Genomic DNA, 27,135 nt, shown 5'->3' on the forward strand with positions numbered 1-27,135 from the left:
GTAGGACCTTTTAATTCCTGGCTCATCTTTAAAAGCCATGTGGAGCTCTCAGGAACATGGAGAGTTCAGGTCGGCTCGCAGCACAGCACACTCCATAGAGACCCAGCTCTCAGGCTAGGCCTTCTCCCCTTGCTCTCCACACCTTGTCTCCCCTCAGGAGCAGGGAGCAGTCTCATGTGGGGCACTCCCCTGCAAAACCATCTTGGGATCAGGATCAGTGTGGGCAGGACCAGGGCAGAGGAGGTGGCTAGAAAATCTCAACAATGTCCCACTGTCATTCTGGGTGTGTAAGGGACAACTCTCCTAAAACCAGAATGACTGCACTTCCCATAAAGCCCCAGATGCTCATGACACTCAAAGCCAGCATGCAGGCCATCAGCCCTGGAGTAGTCCCTGCCCAGCCCCCCCAAGAGCCTGAAGGTGCCCTGCTCTGCCACCTACTTGAGCGCACTGAGGTTGAACTCATACGCATTGTCCCAGAAGAGAACCTTGCTGTGGTAGTCCTTGTCAGCACTGCAGGGCACCAGGTGCAGCGCTGCTGTGGTCGGCCAGATGACTCCATCCTCCTTCAGCCACGTGTCCCGGGCATACAGGATGGACTCGATCATAAATTCAAACTGCATGGGAGGTAAGGACATGGGGACCTGTCACCAAGGCCTCGCCACACTATGGTCAGAAGCTACAACCCATCTGGGAGTTTCAGTTTTAACCTCAAGACTATTACAGCCATGCAAGTGGCCAGCAAACCACGTGTGAGAAGCAGAGGGTTTATTCCCCACCTACACACTCATGACAAGGTGTGCGCCACAGCCCAGGATTAAGCCACATCACTTCCCGTCGGGACTGAGAATCTGAGGGTGGCTGGTGGCCTGGAGGACTCTTGATGCTGGCCCAGTCTAAGCAGGTTTCACCAGAATAAAACGTTCAGCTTTAGAAACTCAGAAAAAAAGTACACACACACACACACACACACACACACACACACACACTAAACATACACACACTAAACACAGCACCCAGAAGAAATCACTGTTACCACTCTGCAGTTTATCTTCAAGTATTTTTTCCACATACACACAAAATATGCAAACAACTTTTTATTCTATTTTTTTACCATGCAGTGAACCAGCCTTTTTGGTGTGCAGTCTACAGGCGGATCTCTCTCCGTGCGCTGTCATCTGGGGCTGGCTCCATCCTGCCTTTGCTTGGGCAGTTCTCTTCCTGTTGGGTTTCTGAGTTCTTGATCTGCTCAGCCACGCTGGAGATATGATCTGAAGTATCTCCTCCTGTTCTTACCATCTCTTCATCCTCTTAACACTGCCTGGCAGAGCAGGCATTTTGAGTTTTGGTAGAACCTAGTGTATCCACTTTCTCTCCTACGGATCATGCTTTAGAACCACACCTCAACACTCTGCAACTCCAGATCACACCATCACCCTGATGTCTTCTTCAAGTTTTACTTTTATATTTACACACTTATGTCTATGATCAAATTTTAGTTTAGTATGAGTAGGCTGTGGTTACATTTTGTTTGGGATATGGATGCCAACTATTCCAGTATCATTTGTTGAAGACTCTTCTCCACTGACCTTGCAGCTGTATTGACTATCAGTGACCGTATCTGTAGATATCCTTCCTCTGTTCCATCGCCCTCCCATCCCTTCACCAATACCACTGTCCAAGTTACTGCAGCTTCCAAATCAAGTAACGTAATTCCTCCAACATCATTCTTTAAAAAAAAAAATCGTATCAGCTGCTAAAGCATCTCGTGCAGGCCTTGAGCAAAAGCTCGGCTAGGGGACTCGCAAAAGCCTAAGTCCCCCGTGAGTATGATCAGCATCTCCTTCTTCAAAAAAAATTATTTTAAGATTATTTAGATTAATATGTGTAATTGGAATTTTATGTATATGCATTATAACTAAAATAGATGGGCAGCGACATGTGAGAGACTGAGTCAGCAAAGATCTTTTTTTTTCCCCAAGGACAAAGTCTGGGCCAAAGATTAAGTTCAAGCTGACCTTAGTATGGGCCAACATATAAGATTAAGTTCAAGCTGACCTTGTGATATGAGGCAAAGCATACTTTCTATGATTCATTAAATGTCTGGCACCCTGCCCTGAAGTCTGTTAAAGACTTTTTCTGTCCTTGAAGTTTTCTGCTTGCATGACTGTGGTTTTGTCTATCCTGCCAAGAAAGGAAGTATAAAGATTGTAGCAAGTCCTGAATAAAGTTAGAGAAGCTTGCATCTGGTCTCTTGTGTCAGTGTTTTCTCTCCAGACCTTGACTCTTCTCTCACTAACACACGACCCCCGACTCCTGCTAGGGCTGGACCCTGGCAATCAGCTGTTCTAATTGCTTTGTATTTCATACGCATTTATAACTAGCTACCCCCAAAAAGGCAGTATTAGGTTTGCAAATCCTGAGAAGGGGCATCTGCACCAGCTGAGCCTCCAGTTCCTGGACTCGATGTCCCTCCATGATCCAGGCCTGTATAATCCTGGCCCCAAGGCTCCAATCCCTGGGTTTACTGTCTCTCCAAGATCCAGGCCTGTGTGATCCTGGTCCCAAAGCTCCAGACCTTGCAGAGAGCATCCTCCCACCATCTAGGCCTATGTGATGTCCAAGCTTCCTGGTCCCTGGACTCAGTGTCCTTCCATGATCCAGGCCTCTGTCATCCTGGCCCAAGGCTTCAGTCCCTGGATTCAGTGATCCTACATGACCCCGACTTCTGTGATCCTCCCGATCCCTGGACTCAGTGTCCTTCCATGATCCAGGCACCCATACCTTGAGGTTCTTACTCATGGTCCTGAACAAACTTTGTTTGATTCTAGGTATTATATTTCCTTTTTCTGGAGCTACTGAAAAATGGTATTGAATCTTCCATTTCAGTTTACAACTGCCTGTTAGGATATAAAAACAATTTCTGTATGATGACCTCTCACTCTCATCTTGCAAAACATGCTTGTTAGCTCCAGCAAATTTTTGAAGACTCCTTAGGATTTTCTACAATGTTACCTGGGAATAGGATGGCTCTATTTCTTTGTTTCATTCTGGTTTTTCTTGCTTTTTGGCACCAGTACTATGTTGAACAAGAGTACAGGAGCAGCCATACTCCTGTTTCAGCGCTGGGGCTTTGGGTTTTGCAGATGCCCTTACTGAGGCTGAACAAGTTTCCCTCCACTGCTGGAAGTGCATGACTGAACTGATGTTGAGGGTAGTCAAACTCTTCCTGTATTGATATAAACAGGTAGCTTTTCTTCTTTAGACTGCTAATGTGGTAGATTACACTGACTGGTTTTCAAAGACTAAACCAGCTTTGCATTCCAAGGATAATCTCTTCTTTTTTGCAGTGTATCATTATTTCTTTTACATATTACTCAATTAAATTTGCTAATAATGTTTTCTTGAGGATTTTTCATTTATCTTAGCAAGAGTTATTAGTCTGTAGTTTTCATCAACTTTGGTTTTAGTGTTAAGGTGGTGCTAACCTCACAAACAAGCTAGGAAGTATTCTCTTTTTATTTTCTGAAAGAAACTGTTTAGAATCAGTGTTATTTCTTCTTTAAATGTATTGGCAAAATTAACCAATAAAATCATTTACATCTAGAGTTTCCTCTTTCAGAAGGCTTTTAACTATGCATTCAATACCCTCATCAGTCACTGGGCCATCCGGGTTAATGGTTTCATCTTAAGCGTCCTGTGGTGGCATCGTTTTCAAAGGCATCAGTCCACTTCCTCTAAGTTGTTGAATCCACATACAGGGAAGGAGACGCAGAAGAGGAGAAGGATCCCATCAGGGTAGTTCAGTTCTGGTCTTCTCCCCAGTCTGCTGCTCATACAGCTTCTCCTGTCCAAGACTCACCGCCACACCAGGGAGAGAGGGGAGCGAGCCTTCTCCATTTGATCTGGAAATGAAGCCAGGTCACTGCTATATACAACTTGAAGAAACAAAACGAATCATACTGTAGAAACTCTGTGCTTTTCAAGACCAGCAACATGGCATCAGCTTTTAGACAAGATTATTTAAAATCTTTCTAAAACATACACATGTAGTGTGGGTGTGGGTGTACACAAGTTTCACTGGGGCTCCGAACCCAGAGTGTTCTACATCTGAGCTACCCCCACCCCTGCCTACATTATGAGGAAGTTCAGAGAGGCAGAGACACACGTGGACACAGCACTTGGTAATCTTCCCGGCTCCCACCCACTCCCTCCTCCTCCTTCTGCTCGACATTGAAATTGAGCCCCAGCTCCTTTTTATTTTTTATTTTGAAACAAGTCTTGCTAAGTTACCACACACTGGCCTGAAACCTGCAATCCATCTGTCTTAGCTTCACATGTACTGAGATTACAAGCATGTACCGATGCACCTGGCTAAAAGCATAATTTTTAACAATATTATGAATTGTCATAGTTGTTTCTACTGTTTCTAATTTTCTTCCATTTGATTAAAATGGTGCTGTCATGAACATTTTTTAATGTGAATTTCTATACAAATCTGATTTTTCCCTAAGATAATTCCAATTTAAAATTCTTAATGCTTTTGGCTGGGTGTAGTGGTTCATTCCTATAATCCCAGTATTTGAGAGGCTGGGACAGGAGGATCTCAGGTTTGAGACCGACCTCAACAACTGAGTGGGGCCCCCAGTCACTTAGTGAGACCCTGTTTCAAAATAAAAAATAAAATAGGACTGGAGTAAATACTGGAGGTAGAATGCTTCTGGGTTCAATCCCCAGGACCAAAATAAAAGCATTCCCAACCTATACTGCAAAGCAAACGCAGTGGTGCACACTCCTCACTCCAGCCTTCCAGTCCCTACCCACTTCCACTGAGGCTTTCTTATCACCTGCTGGAGTGCTCTGTCAAATAAGATGTAATTCTTATGGTTTTGCTGAATTCAGATTATTTATTTATTTATTTATTTATATACATATATATAATTTTTTTTGCGGGTCTGGGATGGAACCCAGGGGCATTCGACCTCCGAGCTACACCCCCTGCCCTATATTTTATTATTTATTTATTTATTTATTTATTTATTTATTTATTTTTGGTGGTACTGGGGGTGGAACCCAGAGGCTTTCTACCTCCAGCCTATACTCCCAGACCTATTTTTATATTTTATTTGGAAACAGGGTCTCACCGAGTTGCTGAGAGCCTAAGTAGCTGAGGCTGGCTTCGAACCTGTGCGATCCTCCTGTCTCAGCCTCCCAAGTGCAGGGATTACAAGCATGTGCTACCACACCCAGCTTTATTCTTTATTTTGAAACCAGGTCTCACTGAGTTACAGAGGGCCTCACTAAGTAGCTGAGGCTATCTACAACCCGTGATCCTCCAGTCTCAGCCTCCCGAATGCTGGGATTACAAGTGTGTGCAACCACACCCGGCTCAGATAATTTATTAATTTTAAGTGGTACTTCTTGTCAAATGCCTTTCTTTACAGTTTCCTTACGTGCTTCCCAATCAGATGAACACCACCCACCTCACCCTGCCATCTCCACACTAAGCTGGGATGCCCTCTTTTGGAGACACCCATGGCCCCAATCTGTTCCCTGGAGACACCCCAACACTCCCCAGGCATGTCCTCTGCACCAGCAAACCTGCTGGACCCCTGAGCTGCCACTTTGCTGCCTCAGGCCCTTCACTACTATCCATCAAACCATCCAGGAAGCCCTCTCAGCACACAGGCATGGCCCACCAAGCCCTCCTCCCCGAGGCCAGCTGTAGGGCTCACCTCACAGAAAGCCCCTGCCAGAGACCCCAATCACCCCCAGACTCCAACTTCCCCCAAACCGCAAGATTTCCTCAGACCCCAACCTCCTCTAAACCCCCAACTCCCCAGACCTTGAGATCTCCCCAGACCGCAATCTCCCACCAGACCTCGAGATCTTCCCAAACTGCAACCTCCCGAAACCCCCAACTCCCCAGACAGACCTTGAGATCTCCCCAGACCTCAACCCCTGACTAGATCGCGAGATTTCCTCAGACCCCAGCCTCCCCTAGACCCCCAACTCCCCAGACCTCGAGGTCTCCCCAGACTGCAACCTCTCACCAGAACTCAAGATCTCCCCAAACACCAACCGCCCACCAGACCTCGAGATTTCCTCAGACCCCAACCTCCCCCCAGACCCTGATTTCCCAGACACTAACTCCCTTGGGCCCCAACATCCCCCTAGACCCAAAAATACCCCCAGATCTTGAGGTCTCCCCAGAGATCTCACTAGACCCCAACATCCCCCAGCCCCCGACTCCCTGACCTCCCCTAGACCCTGACCTCCCCAGACTCCCCCGACTCCCCCAGACCTCGAGTCGGGTCCCACAGGATACTGATTGATTTTCCAGGATCACCAGGTCCCGTAGACACCGACTCTGGTTTTCCAGCATATGTACAGAGGTCTATCTTGTTTCCCAGGATCATGGGGTCCCACAGACACTGACTACGATTTCCCAGCACTGCCAGGTCCCACAGACACTGACTGTTTCCCAGCATCATGTCCAGCCTAAACTGAGAGGAAAGAGAAGACAGGAGCTACTGATTGGAGAAGCAGCCTCACCTTATGCTCTGGACTTCTACAAGATCCTGAGGAGATGCAGGATATATAAATCATTCACGAGAAAGGTACATTAACTTTTTTTTGCATTCTAAATTTATTTACATTTTTTATTAAAACATTCACATTTTTTAAAATTTTATACAACTGCATTTTGCTATTTAATCTTTTAGATCATTGAGGTTAAAGCCAGTGAAGAAATAGAAAATCATGATAGAAACATAGATTTTAAAAGTTAGCCTTCAGAAAAAAAGAAAGTTTAGAAGTAAAAAGGAAATAAGGCCAGACGTGGTGGTGCACGCCTGTAATCCCAGCATTTGGAACGCTGAGACAGGAGGTTCGTGGTTTGTGAACAGGCTCAGTTACTACTTAATGAGGCCCATTGCAACTCAATGAGACCCTGTTTGAAAATAAAGAACAAAAAATTAGGGCTGGGGGTGTAGCTTGGAGGCAGAATGCCCCTGGGTTCCATCTCCAGTACCGCAAAGAAAAAAAATAGGAAAAGTTTCAAAGGGAGGGTCTATTTAAGTAAAAAAAGTATGAAAACAATGGCAGTGGGAAGACTTCTTTGAGCATGACCCTCGTAGAATTTGCAAACGAGGAATTACAAGTTCTGATTTAATGAAGATATTACTACTCATCAAAAATAAAGCAAATTAACAAGAATATTGTTCTCATCAAATCCACAAATAGGTCAGCCATAAAGTCCTTGCAACTTTATGTCCTTTATTAAACTGAAATTTATTTACTAATTAAGACAACAAGAATGAAAAAAAGAATCAATTTCATAACACAGAAGCAACAAAAGCAACCCTGACCTACTTATTATAAGACTGAGAAGATTCTCTGTCTTCAAGATTAATGGTCTTGAAATCAGCAAATTGGAAATGAAGACATTACATTTTTGATAGGGAAGAAGATTGCTAGTAAAACATATATATATATATATATATATATATTGGTACTGGGAATGGAACCAGGAGCATTCATTCTACCTCCAAGCTACACCTTCAGCCCCATTTTGTCTACATTAACTTTGACTAAGTCCTCATAACAGTATTTTACCAGTTAAAAATTTAAGACACTAAGCCAATGTTCACACACACAAAAAAATAATTGCCTTTAAAAAGGAGGGAATTAATCAATACTATGAAATGGGCCCTAGGATGCCTGGGCCCAGAAGTCCCGAGGCCCCACAGCCAGCAGCGTCTGACCCTTACCAGCAAGCAGGTCCCCATCCACTCAGACACCAACACGTCCACCTTCTCAGGCAGCACCACATCCTCCACCTTCTGCTGGAACACGGTGATGGTATCCGCAAAGCCATTCTGAAGGACCAGCTGGCCTGTGTGCTGCGCCATCTCGCTGGCCTCCACTGCGTACACCTGTGGGGAAAAGACACCTGTCAGCACATCCCAGTGCTGCACCTCAGTCCACGTCCCCTACTCTCCTCCTGAGGCAAAACCAGAACCACATGACACAAGAGAAGGGTGGCCGCGATGGCACAGGTGAGCCACAGGGCAGGACATGCTACTGCTACTCCTGCAGACTCAGGCTGCAGATAGACTTCCTACTGGATCGGGAACCCCAAGGGCTCAGTGAAGACTTGGATCCCAAAGCAGCAGTGTCCAGAGATGGGGCTTTTGGAAAGTAAATGGGTCACAAGGGCTGTAACCTCAGCAGTGATTAATCCACCTGATGGATTAAAAATCTGAACGAACTACTTGGAAGAGGTGGAAATTGCTGGAGCTAGACCTACTTAGAGGAACAGATCCTCAGGGTGTGCACTCTTCTTGTCCCAGATCCCTCTCTCATCTCTCCTGGTTTCCTTGCTACCAAGAGCGGAGCAGCTTTCCCCTGCCACACCCTCCCACTGCGATGCTCTGCCTCACCTCCGCCCAGGGCAGTGAAGCCTGCCAACCATGCCAGAGACCTCTGAACCATGAGCCAAACGTCCCCCCTCCAAGTGTTCTTGTCTATTTTAGTCACACTGACAAAAAGCTGCACCAGACCTTGGCATCTCCACACGGTGCTGGTTTTGCAGGTATGAAGAATGTAGGGTTGTGATATCACAGTGCCTTTCATCAAGATTTCAAAGGAAGGCCTGGAAGGCCAGGCAACATGTGCCAGGTCAGAAGCTCTGCAGGCAACCCCTAACAGGCAGTGCATAAACTGAGCGAAGCCTAAACTGCAATGGAGACCTCAGGAAATGAGAGAGGCCAGGAGTGGCTGCAGATGAAAGCTGTGGACAAGAGCAGAGTCAGCCCCAAAGAGGCCATGTGCGCTGCAGCCGCCAGGCACAAGGGGCAAGGCTGCCCTAGCCCGCTGAAAACACATCCCACCACCACCTGTCCCAAATGCAGGCTATGGAGCCACCGTACTTAACGTAAGCCTGGCTGTGTTTCCATCTTGTTTTGATTCCCTCCCCTCTTTCTATACCCCATTCCTCCTTTTGGAATAAGAATGCTTACCCTTTATCAGTGTATGTTAAAAGCATAACTTGCTTTTTATTTTTGTAGGGGCTCAGAACTAAAGGTTAGACTTGGATTCTGGGCTACACTGGGACTATTGGGACTATAGGGACTCTCAGAGATGGGCTCAATTTTGCATTGTGAGATGGACATGAGCTTTTAGGGGCTAGGGTGGAATATTATGGTTTATACCCAGAATATCATCCCGAAGCTCATGTGTTGAAGACTTGCCCCAGAATAGCAATATCCATAAGTGGGGCTTTTAGAAAGTGATTGGATCATAAGGGCTGTAAATCAGCAGTGGATTAATCTATTTGATAGACTAATAATCTGAATGACTACTGGGTGGAGGTGGAAACGATAGGTAGGTGTTTGTGGCAGTAGGAAGTGAGTCACTGGGGACATGCTCTGGAAGGGTTCACCTGACCTACCTTGTCCTCCTCCGTCTACCTGCCGACCTCTGTCCCTCTCTCCCCACTGCTCAGCTGCCATGAGCTGAGTCACTTTCTCTCCACACCCTTCCACCATGATGTTTGGTCTCACCTCGGGCCCAGAGCAGCAGAGCCAACCAACCATGGACTACATCTCTGAAACCTGAGCCAAAATAATTTCCTTCCTTTAAGTTGTTTACGCCAGTTATTTCGGTCACACTGAGAAAACGCTAACACATGGAGAGAATCCCCACACCACTCGGGCCGGCTCCCACATACGCAGAACACAATCTGTAACTACACAACAGGTTCTCACCCCTCAACCGGGAACAGTAGAAGCATGAGTACCTGTGGCCTGCAGGGTGCGCATATCCAGTTCTCAGATGTTAAGGTCTGAAAGTAAATGTCATTTGAATCCTGTGCTCTGGGAGCAGCCACAGCAGGAAGGGGGTTCCCAGGGTGACCCTAAAGGCAGGGCATGGATGGAGAGGAGTCTCTGAGGGTGTGGTGTGGGGACTCTAATGCCCTTGCCCCTCCTTCCTCTTGTTTTCTCTGCTTCTGGGTGGCGCCTGTCAACCCAGGTGCCACCCGATGCCAGACTTAAGCAGACGATGCAGCTGGGCTCACACTCGACTCACCGCCTTGGGCCGCGCGTGATGGGCACAGAAGAGGCTGATGATCCCAGTGCCGCAGCCTACATCCAGGATGACCTTGTCCTTCAAGGACTCCTTGTTCTGCAGGATGACACTGTGGTATTTCGTTGTCCGTGGCTGGTCTGCCAACATTTCCAGGTGAAGTTTCTGGAGGAAGCACATTGAAAATCACTGTGTGCCCTGCAACATCAAGGAGGTCTGTCCACAGAGGACGAAAGCTAGGCTCATGCCTCACACCCCGCACCTAAATTGTAATTCATAGGCTCCAAAACCCAAGAATCAAATATGCCAAGAAATAAAAACAACAGTAGACAGGGAAGGAATGAGAGCAAAGTTTGCGGACAAGAAGAGGAGGGACACTGCTTCCTACTAGGTCCATCCAGAGAACAGGGACACATCAGGGAGCAGCACCTGGAGAGGCAACAAGCCCCTCAGTCCTCTTCCAGCTTTGCCCCTTGATTACTTGGGGAGAGTCCCAGCTACAGCTCAGAGGAGGTGACAGCCCCACTGGCCTGGTCACATCCTGAGGAAGGAAAGTGCCTGAACCCTGAGGAGGCAGAGAAAGGCTCCTGCAGGCTGCTGACAGGGAGGCTGCACCATGGTCAGCACCCTCGGCTACAAGACCTAGGCACAGAAGCACCAGTAGGGAGACAGCAGCAGGCAGGAGTGAGCTGAGGACAGCCACCTGGCCCAGCGAGCAGAACAGGAGGCAGGATGCAGCCTGCACGAGGCCCTCGTGACTCCTCGGAGACCTGTCACAGAGAGGAACCTGAGGGGCAGACAGAGGAGCCTACAGGGGCAGGTGAAGGCCCACCTGTCCTGCCTAGGAGCAACCCACTTTACATAAGAAGACGACTGTGCTCAAAGCAAAGGATGGAGCCTGCGTGCTCTGCTCACGCTGCTTGAAGGAGAGCGGATACAGCTGCATGGTAGGTGGGCAGGGTGTGGCTGGAGTCACTGGCCAAAGCCTTGGATCACCTATGTCCCTCCTCCTCTCCTGCTCTGTTTCTAGCCTCCAACGCGCAAGAGCAGTATACTTCTACAAACCCTGCTACCACTGCCGCCATTTATGCTCTGGAACAGGCCCTGTGGATTGAACCCTCTGAACTGTGAACCCAAATAAACCCTGTGTCCTCTGGTCACAGTGACAGAAAAGCTGAGTGACAGAAAACCTGGCCCACAGGGGCACAGAATGATCATAAAAGTATTCAAAAACCAAAACACGCAGGCTACCAAGACTAAAGAACTACTGGAGACAGAACCCCAGGTCTCACAAAGCTGCGATGTCAGAGAGGTGGGAACTACGGAAGAATAAAAGGATGAACGAAACACAAGAGAGACTGCAAAATCCGACTCGTGAGATCTACACACAATAAACGCAATAGCACAGGGTTCGCAGACAGTCTCAGCTACTTAGGGAAGCTCTGCAACTTAGTGAAACCCTGTTTCAAAATAAAGAATATTGCTCAGAGGCAGAATGATCCTGGGTTGCATCTGAGTACTACAAAAAAATTTTAAAAATGTAAAAATACAATATTTTTCCAATAGCCAGGGCTGGAAGAGTTGGGGGAAAAAACTAAAGTAGATTATTACCTTATTATTTAACACACACACACACACACACACACACACACACACACACACTGCTCTAAGTATCTCATTGTTCAAAATGGAATCCACAGTTCTAGTGAACCTGCTCCAGAGAGGACCTCGGCAGCGGCGGCCACCTGTGTGGCCGGGCGGGACAGGCTTCAGCTTTCCTAACCAGTGTTTCCCTACTGGACTGAAGCTCTAACCATGTGCATACAGTAGCATTTCTTAATTTTTAACATCTCTAACTTTGAAACATAATCTACCTACAAAAAATATTGTTACAGTTGCTTATCAAATGCAGCCAGCCAGTAAACCCTTCGGGGCCACGCAGCAGCCCCTCCTGTGGCACCCTGCCACTCAGATGCTCCCTCTACTTGACCCTCAGGTTCCAAGCCTGCTCTCAGGACCTCCCTTTACTACCTGGATCAAATGCCAGAGTTCATTCTCCCTTCAATATTACCCCTCTAACATTCATCCTGAGAGCAGCTGTTTGTGTCTATACTTAAACAAGATGACTGCCCAGGCCATAAGGATATGTGCCTTTCTCCACAACAGGAAAATAAAGAGAGTAATAAGCTTGGCTTATTAGTGGTGTTGTAATTCATACGGCTTAGCAGTAATACCACTGATCTATTTGTATAATTTTAGTGGTATTATAGTTCACTTATGTGCATAAACTTTCTACTTCAAGTTTACAGTAAAATTTATTACTTTTCTAAACACAGAGAGGTTCATGGCCCCTTCTTATTCAAGTGTCTCTACATTGAGGTGAGCAAAGAGCTCACTGGCCAAGTCCAGCCCTCACCTCTTTGTGTAGGGCCTCTAAACTAAGAATGCCTTTATTTTTTTAACCAAAATAAAAACACTGTGACAAAATAAAGCCACATAAAATTCAGACTGCAATGTCCACAAGTGACGTCCCACTGGAACACAGCACTTTTGAGCTGTGGCGCTGTGGCTGTCATCACCCAAGGCCACTCAGGAGACAGAAGAGCTGAGAGGCTCTGGTGGAGGCCCTGCAGCCTGCACCTGCTCTCAAAATCCAGGAGAAGCAGCAGAGAAATCAGTCTTGAAGAGTCAGAGCAGACCCGCCCTGGCTGCGGCCTGGCCGGGAGGCAGTACCAGAGTGCCGTAGCTGCTGAAGTACTCCTCGTCCTGCCAGGTGTCCTCGGGGTCGTACTCCACCTGCCTCCCGACGTGGTTGGCTGGTATGTACCCACAGCAACCTGCACGCTCGCCCCACCACCAGTCAGCCGTGGTTTGTCTCAAGACAAGAATTTTTTCTCCTCTCAAAAAACTGAGCTAGAAAACAACCAAAAAGAGACAGAAAGTAAAATCCAAAAGTGAATCCAGTGACTGGCATCTCAACCATGACCCAGTGACAAATCCCTCATGATGCCCACACCAGGGATGCCCAAAGGGTCACCAGGCTGTCACAGCAACTGGTAACTTATGATCATAGCAGGGCTTAGGGATCTTTGTGGAGAGACTATCTGAAAGAAGGGCACAGCTTTATTGATACTTTTCAAAAGATACATACATTTTTATCCAGGTAAGGTGGCACGCACCTGTAATCTTAGCCATCTGGGAGTCTGAGACAGGAGGATCACAAGTTCAAGGACAGTCTCTGCAACTTAGTGAGACCCCCATCTCAAAATAAAAGGCCTGGAGACCCAGCTCAAGGACAGAGAACCTCTGCATTCAATCCCTGCCACCAAAGAAAACCAGGATTTTTGTATGGCTTCAAGTGGAATTTCTCAACGACCCTTCATGTCAAGAAGTTATGCACTCACAGAAACTCCTGTCACAGAGCAAAGAAAGCTACATTCAAGCAGGCCCTTTTATTTGATGGCTTCCCTTTTCTCTTTTCTCAGGTGGGAACCACAGCAGGCTTCCAGGGAGGACTGGGGCAGGTGCTTCTTCCCCTTGGCTGTGGCTCAAGACCCCACTCCTTACCCAGCTGTCTTGCATCCTGCTGGGGCTAGATCCTGCTTAGGCTGCCAAGAGGAGGTCATGCACAGACCTTGAGTGGCTTTAAACATCTCAACACTGGTCAACTTTGGTATGACACTGCACAACTCACTTATCATTTTGCCATTAAACATGCTGAAATCCATGGGTCACAGACTGGCACAAGCAGCTACCTGGGTCTCATCTGTGGCAGAGTAGTCTGCAATGGCCACAAATTCTTCTGGCTGCTGAAGGAGCTGTACCTCGCCGCATTCCACAAGTTCTTCTTCCTATCCACGCCAAGGAGACACAGAAAAGCTATATGAATTTTTGCTCCTGTTCTTTAAAGCCTTTTAACTAGGTGATTTTTATGGCTTCAAATAGATTCCTAGGACCAAGTATTTAATATGCAAATTACATGGGTTATCTTTACTAGTATAACTGAGGGTTGTCAGCTTCCCTCCAACTTTACCTAACATCTCTAATACAAGACGATTTGCTTCCTAAAGAGAATGTCAACAAGAAAGCGAGAAAGGGAAACCTGAAAGACCCTTGTTTCACCAGCAATTCATCCTAAAAGTGATAATCAATCCATGAGGAACAAACTAAGTGTGGAGGTGTTGGCTCTGAGGACCCCTGGGACATGAGCAGAGCTGGGTACCCAGCACTCCAAATGAGCACAGTCCAGGGCCTACAGAGGATGCTCGTGACGAGACATAACCCTCCACTGCTTTAGTGGAGCAGGACAACCCAGCTCTGACCCGGGGTGCTGAGCCCTTGGGAAGCCCCTGCCCTCTGCCCCATGGGCACCTTCCATCAGATTTACCATGCCTGGAAGAAATCTTCTGAGGGTGGCAGAGCCTTGAACCACACTCCAGTCCAAGGAAGCAACCTGTCCAAATATATACTCATCTTTAACAAATTTTCCAAAACATAAAAGTAACTTGTGTTCATTTCATTGTAGAACTTATATGAGAACACAAAGGAAACTAAATTATTCCATAGGACTTCTGGGAAGATGGCGACCGAGAGAAGCAGTGCTTATGAGTCCTGCTGATACTCGATCTCCACTGCCTCAAAAACTGTGCTTCACATAGCCAGAAAATACTATCAGCAGAAGAATAAAAACTATAAATACAAGGGACAGAGAAAAAGACTATAAGAACCAGAGAATAGAAAAAAAATTGCCACCTTGCAGTGGCAGGAGCCATGCTGGCACCATCTTGCCTCACAGCACCAGACTCCAAGAAACGAAAAGGAAAACAAGGAGTTGAAGTGAGCAGCTATAGATCAGTTGGTTGTCATTCATCAGTTCTCCCTGCACAAAGACTGGCTAAAACTTCCAGTGGCCAAGCTCACCACAACCTCCAGGGATCCACAGCAGAGTTCAACACCAGAAAAGAAACCCTCCAGCCTCGCAGCTGAGGGCACTGCGGTGGCACCATCTTGCCAGCAATGGCCGAGCTCACCATACCCACCAAAGATCCAGACCAGTGCGCACCAAAATCGTAAGTGAAACTGTGGTCCCCCCAGGAGAACTCCCAGCGCTGCACCCCCAGGGACAAGCGCAGCTTTGATAAACTCCCTGGGTCTGAGATCTTGCAGTTCAACCCAGTGAAGGAGTTGTAGTGGAGGAGATTACCACACCCTCCAGAGACCCAGAGCAAGCGTTCAACAACACCCTAAGTGAAATCACAGTTCCCCAAGGGAAAAAACCCAGCCCGGCATCCCCAGGGTCTTGCGCAGCTGTGATTAACTCCCTGGGTCTGAGACTTTGCAATACAACCCAGTGAAGGAGTAGTGGCGACTGAGATTACCACACCCTCCAGAGATTCAGAGTGCTGCCCAATAACACCATAAGTGAAGTCGCGGTGATCCGGAGAAGAACACGGAGAAGGTGGGAGTGGAATCTGCTGTTGGATATATCAGAATCTCAGAGAGACTCAGGCTCTGATCAGCTGAAAGAGTGGGGGTAGATCTAGGCTCAACACTAAACCCAATGAGTAGGATCTCTGGGAATACCACAGACCTCCCAATCGTGGTGAACAGGGAGAAGTCAGACTAGCCCAGCCCTAGCTGTGGAGAAGAGATGCCTACATTGAGTTTGGTCTCAGAGGCATACGCCACCTACAGAGAAGGGAGAGACCGAGACTCCAAATCTGTGGAAAGCGTGGAGGGTGACCTGCACTCAATACTAAATCTAGCTCCTGATACCGACCATCTGCATAGACTGAGAAAGACTCAGAGAACCAGACTCACGGCAGGAAAGGTGCCAGTGGCACTCGGTATCTACAGAGAGAGACTGCAGAGGAGCTAACTGCTGAATAGTCATTGATTTGTAGAATTGCATTAATTTGTTGTTGGCGTTGTTTCCTTTTTCTTTTATTGTGTGTGACAGTGTATGCCTGGCTGTTTTTGTTTGTTTGTTTTAGCCCTCTTCCCAAACCCTCTCCCAAGCTTCTTCCCTTGTATATACCTACTCTCTTCTCTCTATTCCTTTTCAATCTTTTTTCTTCTTTTAATCGCTCCCTTGTCTTGTATTGAATCCACTTCTTATCACTATACCAGAAACTCGGCATTGGTTATTAGGATACTACTCCATTGGTACTACCTCTGATCTCTAGTACATACTACCTTACCTAACTCATCCTCTCATCCAATCCAACCCTACCTGAGACCTTACCCTATCCTTCCATTTACTCCTTCACTTCCCTCCCTGCTCAGCCTTCACTGTTGAATACAATACAACTTGCCCTTGGATATACCAGCTGACACCTAGAGACTGAGCACAATCTATCAAAAGCAACAGGTACAAACTTCTGAAATCCTGGGAAAGAGGAACAACAATGGAACAATGAGCTCTCACAACCCACAATAACAGAACCTGACAACACAGAAATGCAGAGATCTCTAGAAGATCAAATCAGGAATGTCGCTATAGAAATAATACAGGACTTCAGAAAAGAATTTAGAAAGAGTCTGAAAGAAATAAAGAATGCAATCATGCCGGGCGTGGTGGTGCACGCTTGTAATCCCTGCGCTTGGGAGGCAGAGACAGGAGGATCGGCAGGTTCGAAGCCAGCCATGCACACTGGCTTAGGAGACCCTGTTTCCAAATAAAAATGTAAAAATAGGTCTGGGAGTGTAGCCCAGAGGTAGAAGGGCTTCCAGGAACCCCAGTACCACAAAAAAAATGCAACCATTAAAGTAAAGGCATCAATTCAAACTATAAACAATTAGACCACTTATAGAACTGATCAACAAATTCAGCAAAGTGTCTGGATACAAAAATCAATCTTAAAAAAAAAGCTTTTCTGTATACTAGCCATAAATCCACTGAAAAAGAAATTCAGAAAACACTTCCACTCAGGATTTCCCACAAAAAATAAAATACTTAGGAATAAACTTAACCAAGGAGGTGAAAGACATCTACAAAGAAAATTATAAAACACTGAAAAAAGAAATCAAAGAAGATCTTAGAAGATGGAAGGATCTTCCATGTTCATGGATTGGCAGAATAAATATCATTAAAATGGCCATCCTCCCAAAAGTGATCTACAGATTTAACACAATGCCCATTAAACTACCAAGATCATTCCTCACAGACATAGAAAAATCAGTCCTTAAATTTATTTGGAATAACAAAAAAACCAGAATAGCCAAAGTAGTTCTAAGCAACAAAAACCATGCAGGGGGACTCATAATACCTGACTTTAAACTATACTACTGTAGGGATGCTGGAAAGCAGGCTGGAAGAAGTGCTTTCCCCCCTATATGAGAAGTTAACTAGAGAAGTCTTCTCCCATATTAGGATTAGAAATAAGGTATTAAAATATAGTTAAGATAGAAGTAGGGTAGGATTGGAAATAAAATCAAGATCCATCCAAGGACAAGGGTAGGGGACCCACAAGGTCAAAGCCTCTAATCTCCAGCTTGCCGGCCAAGGTCTTTGTAAATGGGACCCCATCCCCATATCTCTGAGCTAGATCAGCAAACAAGGCCAGGCTAATCTGCTCTCCAGTGCAGAGATAATCTGTTCTTCAGTGCAGAGATAAGCCTGGCCCAGCCAAGGTGGGTGGGAAAGGCAGAGCAGGCTCTGACGTGTGTGGATGCATGTTTTAAAATTATTGGTTGTACTTGTTTGTCCTTGTATCTGATTGGTTGTATTCTAAGGTTGGCGGGCTCTGACGTGTGTAACCACTCCCTCATGTGTGACCACTCCCTCCTAGGGTTATAAAATTCAGAGCGTGGAGTGGGGAGGGGTCGAACCTCGGCCATAGTGTCTTGGTCTCGACCCCTGGCTAGCCGGGACAATAAACCTCGCTTGCATTTTTACATCTCTTGTGAGTCCTTCGATATTTGGGTTGGTGGGCAATTCTTGGACCTTTCACTACAAAGCCACTGTAATAAGAACAGCATGGTACTGGCACAAAAACAGGTACACAGACCAATGAGGCAGAATAGAGGACCAGAAACAGGTCCACACACTTACAGCCAATTGATTTTTGACAAAGGGGCCAAAAACATACACTGAAAAAAGATAACCTGTTCAACAAATGGTGTTGGCAAAACTGGTTAACCATATGCAGAAAATTGGAAATTAATCCCACTTTCTCACCCTGCACAAGAGTCAATTCAAGATGGATCAAAGACTTGGAAATTAGACCAGAGACCTTGGGCCAACACTGCCTTTGTTAGTTCCATCTGACTCTCTCTACTTACTGTCTTTTAAAGCACAGATTGGCCACATTTTCATGTTGCTGATCCTCGGCTTGTATCCTTTGTACTTCCCCTGCTACAGTAACAGGACTTGAATGATTCAGAGCTTAAGCTGACTGAGCTTCAGTCCATCCATCCCTCTTACAACACCTCATCACCGCATGAGAACACAAGGTGACCATACTTGCCAAGACTTTGCTGCCCACTCCATCTCGGCATCTACATGTGTGAGAATCCATGTAGTCATCGGCGATTAGCCCCGAGAGAGGGCATCGTCTCTGGCCAAAAAACTCCTCCACTCTTAGATATTCTTTCATAACTATTATTCTTTTAGTAATGATTCTTTTAACTTTCCACATGAAATTGCTCCGGTGGAAAAAAGATCAGGACTGCGAGTGAAAATTGAATCCATGTCCTTCCAGTAAACTTTCAGCCTTGCTCAAATGGTAATTAGAGGCAGTAGCAACATTCCAGTCCACCTTTGACCTTGGCTTTTACCCGTAGTAATAGTGATGCCTGGAGTTACAGCGACACCACCTGGTTAAAAATAGCTATGTCAAAACAAAGGACAAATAAAATAGATGTGTAAAGATGAAAGAAAGAAAGAAAATATGGTGAGAATAAGAAAGTATTTTGTATGAAGAAGAGCTTATCCTGAGATTGGCCCGAATGGGAAAGAGAGAATTAGGGTAATCAGAAAAGAAAAGAAAGTTGCAGAAGGTTAGTGATAGGAATATGGATTATTAAAAGAAGGAAAATGCTCAGCTGCTAGAGAAATATATCTGACAACTAAATCTAAAGACCTCATGTTATTTCTTGGTGTTTACCTGCTAAACTGTGTCATGAGTTTGTTTAAGTTTTCAGACAGCGGATAGTATTTCAGACAAAATCCAGCAGACATTCATCGAAATTCCCTAGATCATCATAAAGGAACACGAATTTTCCTTACGATAACTATATGAAAGCTGGAATCTCAGACTTCGTCCCCCATTATAAAGGAGGACATTGGACTAAGCCCTAGGAATGAACTCCGAAAGGGTTAAAGAAAACTCTTAAAAAACAAACTGGATTCTTCAAGGGATTTTGGGTGTGACTTTTAGCCAAATAGAAGCCTCTGCAGCTGCAAGGCCAAAGGGGGCTGGGCTCCCAGCACAAGGCCCACCTGAGATAATGGGACTGATCTCAATCACAAAGACCTGGGATAGCCCAGGCCTTACTTTTGACTTGTTCAGGGTTGGTAATTTGCATGTGTATCTCTCTTTTGTACCTTGGGTGTTTTGCACTTCTTTTTACTAGAAACTCACTGGGAGAGGGGAATATATAAAAAATCTTGTGTCCAAAAGAAAGTGTTCGACTGCACAAGAAGCATCGATCCATGTCAGGTTCTTTTTAAAGCGCCGATCATAGGATTATTTTCCTAGGAAAGAACCGCTACAGATGAGAATCTGTAGAAAATCACTCTATCCTTCCCCACCTTTACTGAGACCATCGACCGCGAGCAAACTCGCGCCCCACTGGACTAGCTGGCTTTCGGCAATACTAACCCAGAGATAACCAGCTCCACCCCGTGGGACACAGTGCCATGCATACCCTTGTGCGTGCGCGCACGCGCGCACACACACACACACACACACACACACGCTCATGGTGCATCACTTCCTTCTAACATGGCTTTGCTATAAAGATCTCAGACCTCTTCCAATTTCCCTTTCACAACTGGTACACAATACCTACTGGAGAACTCCAACATCTTTTAAGAGCTGTGCAATATCCCTATTGCATGAAAGTCTGCTTGATTCTTCAACCATCCTTAATGAGTTCTCCCTGGATATCATTTCCACCAATGTAAAATACTCTGCAACAAACCCACTCTGCACCAAGCCTCCTTCACCAGTAACGCAGCATCTCTCCTGGTCCCCTTGAGGTAATGAGCATCAACCCTGTCCTTCCTCTTTGCCAGTGACAGGTGTAAAGTGATACGTCAGGTATTTAGTTTCAAGTCTTTGGCTGTTACATTTTCATGTTTACTGGTCTTAAATCTGTTCCTCTGTAAAAGACCTCTTTATTTATTCATGTGCCCATTATTTTATTTGGTTAATGCCTTCTGATCATCAGTTTGGAAGAACTCTTTGCATAATACAGGTCTTCTTTGCAATCAGACTCAATGTTTTTTAAACATATCTTGTTTTTGTAGTTATTTTTTCTTTCTTTTTTTTTTTTTTTTGGTGGTACTGGGGATGGAACCCAAGAACCTTCTGCCTCTGAGCTACACTCCCAGACCTATTTTATATTTAATTTGGAAACAGAGTCTCTTAAGCCAGTTGAGGCTGGCTTCAAACCTGCACGATCCTGTCTCAGCCTCCCAAGCGCCGGGATTACAAGCGTGCGCCACTATGCCCAGCTTGTAGTTATTTTTTCTAATCATTAAACTCATGTCAGGTCACTAGAAATGACCCACACTGAAGCACAGAAAGAAACGAGAATGAAAAGAAAGAGAAGAGAGCACGATGCACGGGAGCCAGGAGCAGAAAACCCCGCTGATGTTCAAGCAGCATCCCCAACTAAGAGATGAGGCTGGTGAGTAACTGAAGTAGTGACGTCAGAGAGCTTCTGAAATTAACACATCACTTCACAGACTCAAGAGCTCTACCAACTCCATGCAGATAAATACACAGAAAACTGCTACAATTCAAAAAATCAGAAAGTCTTACATGTAGCCAGTAGGAAAATATCCCACTATACTTGCAGAACAACAGTAAGATACTGAGCCAGGCGTGATGGTGCACGCTCGTAATCCCAGCACTTGGGAGGCTGAGACCGGAGGATCACAGCTGGCGGACAGCCTCAGCTACTTACTGAGGCCCTCTGCAACTCAGTGAGTCCCTGTTTCAAAATAAAGAATAAAAAATAGGGCAGGGAGTGTAGTTCAGAGGTAGAATGTCCCTGGGCTCCATCCCCAGTACCACAAATTAAAAAAAAAAAAAATAGGGGCTGTAGCTCAGAGGTAGACTAGTAGCATGCCCCTGGATTCAATCCCCAGTACCACTAAAAAAGAAAAATAGCACAGTTCTAAAACCCCATAATCAAACTAAAGTATTCTTTGTACATGAAGGCAAAACGTGTTCTTATCCAAACCAGTTTTCATAACTTGACACGACAAATCCACAAACCCACACGACTAACTACAAAAATAAGGTTGAAGGGGATGAGCCACAGGAAACCAGGAATGCACAGGAGGAGAGAGGCCACCGGGAGGAAACGGTATGGGTTAAGAGAGCTCCTGTGCCTCACCAGAAAAGGCTGCTGATACTATAGAGCAACAGTAACAATCGCCCTCAGCTTATAACAAGTAGAATTTAAGCACGTTACAACAGCAGGACAAAAATATGAGTTAGAAAATGGACCCTGTAAAACTTTTACATTGTAAACTGGGAAAAAAGACTGGAATAGGCAAAGGATGCAAACTGCAAATAAGAAGGTCAGGGGACAAGCGAGTGAAGGAAAAACACGAATCAGAGGAAGTTCTCTAACAGCCCAAAGAGAGAGGAGAGACACGTGGAGAACAGAAGCAGAAAGAGCAAGGTGCTCACGAACCTACTGCCCAAACGTTGCGTGGCGTGGACGGCGCCATCCAGGTAAGAGCAGAACGGTCCAGCCAGAAGAGGCCCCAAGCACTGCCCGGCTCCTCACAAGACAATGCCTTAAACATAAGGACCCACGGTAAGGGAACCCCCATCTATCTCTCAATCTCTCTCTCACACACACCATGCAAGCACTAAGGACGCTGTTCCAACTAAATCAACATGAAAAAGTATGTGCCAGGCAAGAAGTGTTTATTAACAGGTAAAAAGATACTTCATAAAAACAAAAATATCCATTAATCTAGAAAGTAAAATCAATCTTGAATATGTACACCCAAGAACAAGGATTCAAAATATATAAAACAAAAAGTGACAAAAACCAAAAGGAAAAACAGGCAAATCCACAACCACAGTGGGGGCTTCTTTTTTTTTTTTTTTTTCCTCCAGTAGTGGGGATGGATCCCAGGGGCATTCTACCTCTGAGCTACACACCCAGCCCTATTTTCTATTCTTTACTTTGAAACAGTTTCACTGAGTTGCAGAGGGCCTCTCTAAGAGGCCGAGGCTACCTTGAAATGCAATCCTCCTGTCTCAGCCTCCCGAATGCTGGGATTAGAAGCGTTCGCCACCACACCCAACTATGGAGGGCTTCTTAAACACACCTCTCTCAGGTTTTTTTTTTTTTTTTTAAGGCAGGTTCTCACTATGCCCAGGCTGGTCTAGAACTCATGGGCTCAAGCAAGCCTCCCACCTTTCCCTCAGCCCAAGAAGCTGTGGCTATAGGTGCATGCTACCATACCCAGCTAAGACACAGAGATTTGATACTAATAACCCATTCAACATTAACATTTATAAAACACCACACCCAACAAATACAAAACACAGAGTCTTCCCAAGGGGACACAAAATATTCACCAAATAGACCATCTGACGAGGCCATCAAGCAGTTCAGAATAAATTCAAAGGACTAAAATTACAGAATATGCTACATTCCCTAACCAAATGTAATTAAGCCTATATAAGTAACAAAATTATAAGTAAAAATTCCCAAAGTTTGGAATCAAGCAAAACACTTCAAATAGCCCCGAAAAATTCTGATTTCCATTAGGATGGAAATAAAATATACTTTAACTGAACAATAATGAAATGCAATGCATTTAATGTGTGCAATACAGATAGAGCAGTGACTACAGGAAAAGTCAGAGCTTTGAAGGCATAAATTAGGGAAGACAGGTTTTATTTATTTATTTATTTATTTATTTATTTATTTATTTTTGTGGTACTGGGGTTCCTGGAAGCCCTTCTACCTCTGGGCTACACTCCCAGACCTATTTTTTTTTTTACATTTTCATTTTGGAAACAGGGTCTCCTAAGTCAGCGAGCGCAGCTGGCTTCGAACCTGCGCGATCCTCCTGTCTCTGCCTCCCAAGCGCGGGGATTACAAGCGTGCGCCACCACGCCCGGCGGAAGACAGGTTTTAAATCAGTGTTTTAGGCTTCCATCTCAAGATGCTTTAAAAGGAGAATAGTCACCGGGCGTGGTGGCACACGCTTGTAATCCCAGCATTCGGGAGGCTGACCAGAGGATCATGGTTTGCAGACAGCCTCAGCTATTTAGTGAAGCCCTTCGCAATTTATTGAGACCCTGTTTCAAAATAAAGAATAAAAAATATGGCAGGGGGTGCAGCTCAGAGGTCGAATGCCCCTGGGTTCCATCTCCAGACCTGCAAAACAAACAAATAAAAGGAGAGTAGTTGAGCTTGTGGTGCACACTTGAGATTTCCATGCTTGGGAGGTTGAGACAGGAGGATCACAGGTTCGAAGCCAGCCTCAGCAGCTTAATGAGGCTCTCAGTAACTTAGTGAGACCCTGTTTTTAAATAAAATATAGACTTCCGGGAAGATGGCGACGGAGGAAAGCGGCACTTACAAGTCCCGCTAACAATCCAACTCTACTACCTCAAAACCAGCGCCTTTCAGAGCCAGAAAACACCACAGCAAAGAAATAAAAACGGTAAATACAAGGGACAGAGAAAGAGGGCTGGAAAAACAAGACACTGGAAAAAAACCAGCCCGAAGTGCCGCGCCCGCGCGGTGCGGAGCGGCCGGAGCAGCCGGAGCAGCCAGAGCCGCGGCGCGGAACGGCCGGAGCGGCCAGAGTGGCCAGACCCGCGGTACAGAGCAGCTGGAGTCGCGGTTCCGAGCAGCTGAGCAGAGCGGCCAGAGCAGCCGAGCGGAGCGGCCAGAACAGCCGGAGCAGTCAGAGCTGCAGCGCGGATTGGCTGGAGCGGCGGCGTGGAGTGGCCGGAGCCGCGGAGTGGAGCGGCCGGAGCAGCCGGAGCAGAGTGGCCAGAGCAGCCGGAGCAGAGTGGCCAGAACAGTTGAGCGGAGCGGCCAGAGCAGCCGGAGCGGAGCGGCCAGAACAGCCGGAGCAGCCAGAGCCGCGTCGCGGAACGGCCGGAGCGGCCGGAGTGGCCAGACCCACGGTGCAGAGCAGCCAGAGCCGCGGTGCAGAGCGGCCGGAGCAGCCGGAGCGGCCAGAACCATGGTGCGGAGCAGCCAGAGCCGCGGCGCAGAGCGGCCGGAGCGGCGCGGCCTGTATCTCCCCTAGCAGCACCAGGCTCCAGAGAGGAGGGAGACTCAAAACAGAGCTCAAATCCAGAGAGGAGGTACTCTGGCCTCGCGGCCTAGGATGCAGAAGCAGCGTCTTACTGCTGGCGGCAGCGGCGAGTTCACCGGATGGCCCTAGACCAACCCACTCAACCAGCCACCAGGCGCCTGAGAGGAGGGGTGGACAGCGAGCCGAGGTGAGCAGGTGCTGAACAGCCGGGCGGCAGTCAGCAGTTTTGTTGGTGCAGGGAACATCTAAAGCTCCCAAGGGCTGGGCGCAGCACAACTGGCAAGGACTCAGAGCAGAGTTCAAAACCAGAGAAGAAATACGCCGCATCACGGCCGAGGGCGTGGCAGTGGTGCCATATTGCCAGTGGCGGCAGCAGCGAATCCACCGAGTTCACTACAGCTCCATCAGCGCACTCAACAACCGTGAGTCAAATTGCGGCCCCTAGGGGAGAAATCCCAGTACTGCACTCCCAGGGACTTGCGCAGATAGTCTCCCTGGGTCGGAGATTTTAGCAGTGCAGCCCAGTGGGGGAGTGGCAGTGGCAGAGATATCATACCATAGTCACAACTCCCCACTGGAGAACGCCCAACTTGGCACCCCCCACGGTCTAAGCAGCCTTGATTGACTCCCTGGGTCTGAGACTTTGTGATACAACACAGTAAAGGAGTAGTGGTGACTGAGATACCATAGACTAGAGATCCAGAGCATCTTAAGTGAACTCGTAGTGACTCAGGGAAGAACCCAGAGAAGGCACAAACTTCCAAAATCATGGGAAAGAGAAATAACAATGGAGCAGTGAATGCCAACAACACCACAACATCAGAATCTGATAACACAGAAACCCAAAGATCTCTAGAAGATCAAATTAGGAAAATAACTTTAGAAATAATAGAGGACTTTCGAAAAGAATTTAGAGAGAGTCAAAAAGAGATAAAGGATGCAATTAATGAAGTAAAGGCCTCAATTCAAAGTATAAACAACAGATTAGACCACATGGAGAATAGAATCTCGCTTCTTGAAGATGATCATTCTAAAAATGAACGCATAGTTTCTAATTTAGAAAAAAAAACCCGACAGCAGGAATCTGATACTGAAGAAATATGGGCCCATTTCAAGAGAGCTAACCTAAGAATAATTGGAATAGAGGAGGGAAAAGAAGGTGAAACCAAAGGGATCAACAATCTCTTCAAGGAAGTAATAGCAGAAAATTTTCCAAACATAGAGCAAGAGGTCGATACACAGGTCCAGGAAACTTATAGAACTCCCTTTAGACAGGATCAGAGAAGAGGATCCCCACGCCACATAATTGTCAAAATGACTAATGTGGAAGCCAAGGAGAGAATCTTAAAGGCAACAAAAACAAAAGGCCATGTGACATACAGAGGCAAACCAATTAGAATCACTCCAGACTTCCCAAACCAAGTTATGAAAGCCAGAAGGGCTTGGAGTAACATATTCCAAACTGTGAAACAAAACAACTTCCAGCCAAAAATTTCCTACCCAGCAAAACTATCCATCAAATTAGATGGGGAAATAAGAAGCTTCCATGACAAACAGCAACTGAAGGAATTTATGTCTTCAAAACCAGCGCTAGAGAAAATACTCAAGGAGATTAACTGCAAAGAGGAAATGGGTAATTCACGCCAGAACCAAAGAAACAAGAATTCCCATCCAGCAGACAACTAAGCAAAGAAGAATAAACAGTATCTCAAACAGAAATAAGATCTTAACATGTTGGGAATTAAAAATTATCTCTCTATAATCACACTGAATGTAAACGGCCTCAACTCCCCAATAAAAAGACATAAAGTGGCAAAATGGATTAAAAGCCAGAATCCATCCATCTGCTGCTTACAAGAAACACACCTCACAAGTAAAGATAGGAACAAACTCAAGGTAAAGGGCTGGAGCAAGGTAATCCATGCTAATGGTACTCGAAGACAAGCAGGAGTAGCAACTATGATATCAGACAAGTTAGACTTCAAACCCAAACTTATTAGAAGAGACAAAGAAGGTCACATTTTACTGGTAAAAGGAATAGTCCAGCAAGAGGAAATAACAATAATCAACATCTATGCCCCAAACATAGGGGCAGCTACTTTCATAAATCAAACTCTTTGTGACATGAAGCCACACATAAATCCCAACACAATAATACTGGGAGACTTCAACACACCTCTCACAATACTAGACCGATCTTCCAGACAAAGGGTCAGTAAAGATGTCTCAGAACTAAAGAACACCATTAACCAAATGGACCTTTTCGACACATATAGAATATTTCACCCAACTACAGCAGAGTTTACATTTTTCTCAGCTGGTCATGGAACCTTCTCCAAAATAGATCACATCCTGGGACACAAAATGAGCACTAGCAAATTTAAAAAATGTTACATACTTCCCTGTGTCATTTCAGACCATAATGGAATGAAACTAGAAATCAACTATAAGAAGACCCAGAGAAACAACATAAACATGTGGAGACTGAACACCACACTTCTGAATGAAGAATGGGTCATAGAAGATGTAAGAGGTGAAATCAAGACATTTCTAGAAACAAATGAAAA

General features: G+C 46.0%; 1 protein-coding gene across 2 annotated transcripts in view; it reads right to left on the reverse strand.

Moving 5' to 3' along the window:
- PRMT2 (protein arginine methyltransferase 2) overlaps positions 1 to 27,135 on the reverse strand; it is a gene marked incomplete at both ends in the record, with an annotated part of 35,965 nt that overhangs the window by 3,685 nt on the left and 5,145 nt on the right. Inside the window, 5 exons of one of the 2 annotated variants that reach the window (XM_080696203.1) lie at positions 442 to 617; positions 7,773 to 7,937; positions 10,093 to 10,254; positions 12,823 to 13,002; positions 13,845 to 13,940. In XM_080696203.1, the coding sequence (XP_080552329.1) occupies positions 442 to 617; positions 7,773 to 7,937; positions 10,093 to 10,254; positions 12,823 to 13,002; positions 13,845 to 13,940 (779 nt within the window). The remainder of the gene's footprint in view (positions 1 to 441; positions 618 to 7,772; positions 7,938 to 10,092; positions 10,255 to 12,822; positions 13,003 to 13,844; positions 13,941 to 27,135) is intronic. The other variant, XM_080696204.1, reaches the window with a different exon arrangement.

The sequence above is a fragment of the Muscardinus avellanarius genome (genome assembly GCF_963383645.1).
Source record: "Muscardinus avellanarius genome assembly, chromosome: 5".
NCBI lineage: Eukaryota > Metazoa > Chordata > Mammalia > Rodentia > Gliridae > Muscardinus > Muscardinus avellanarius.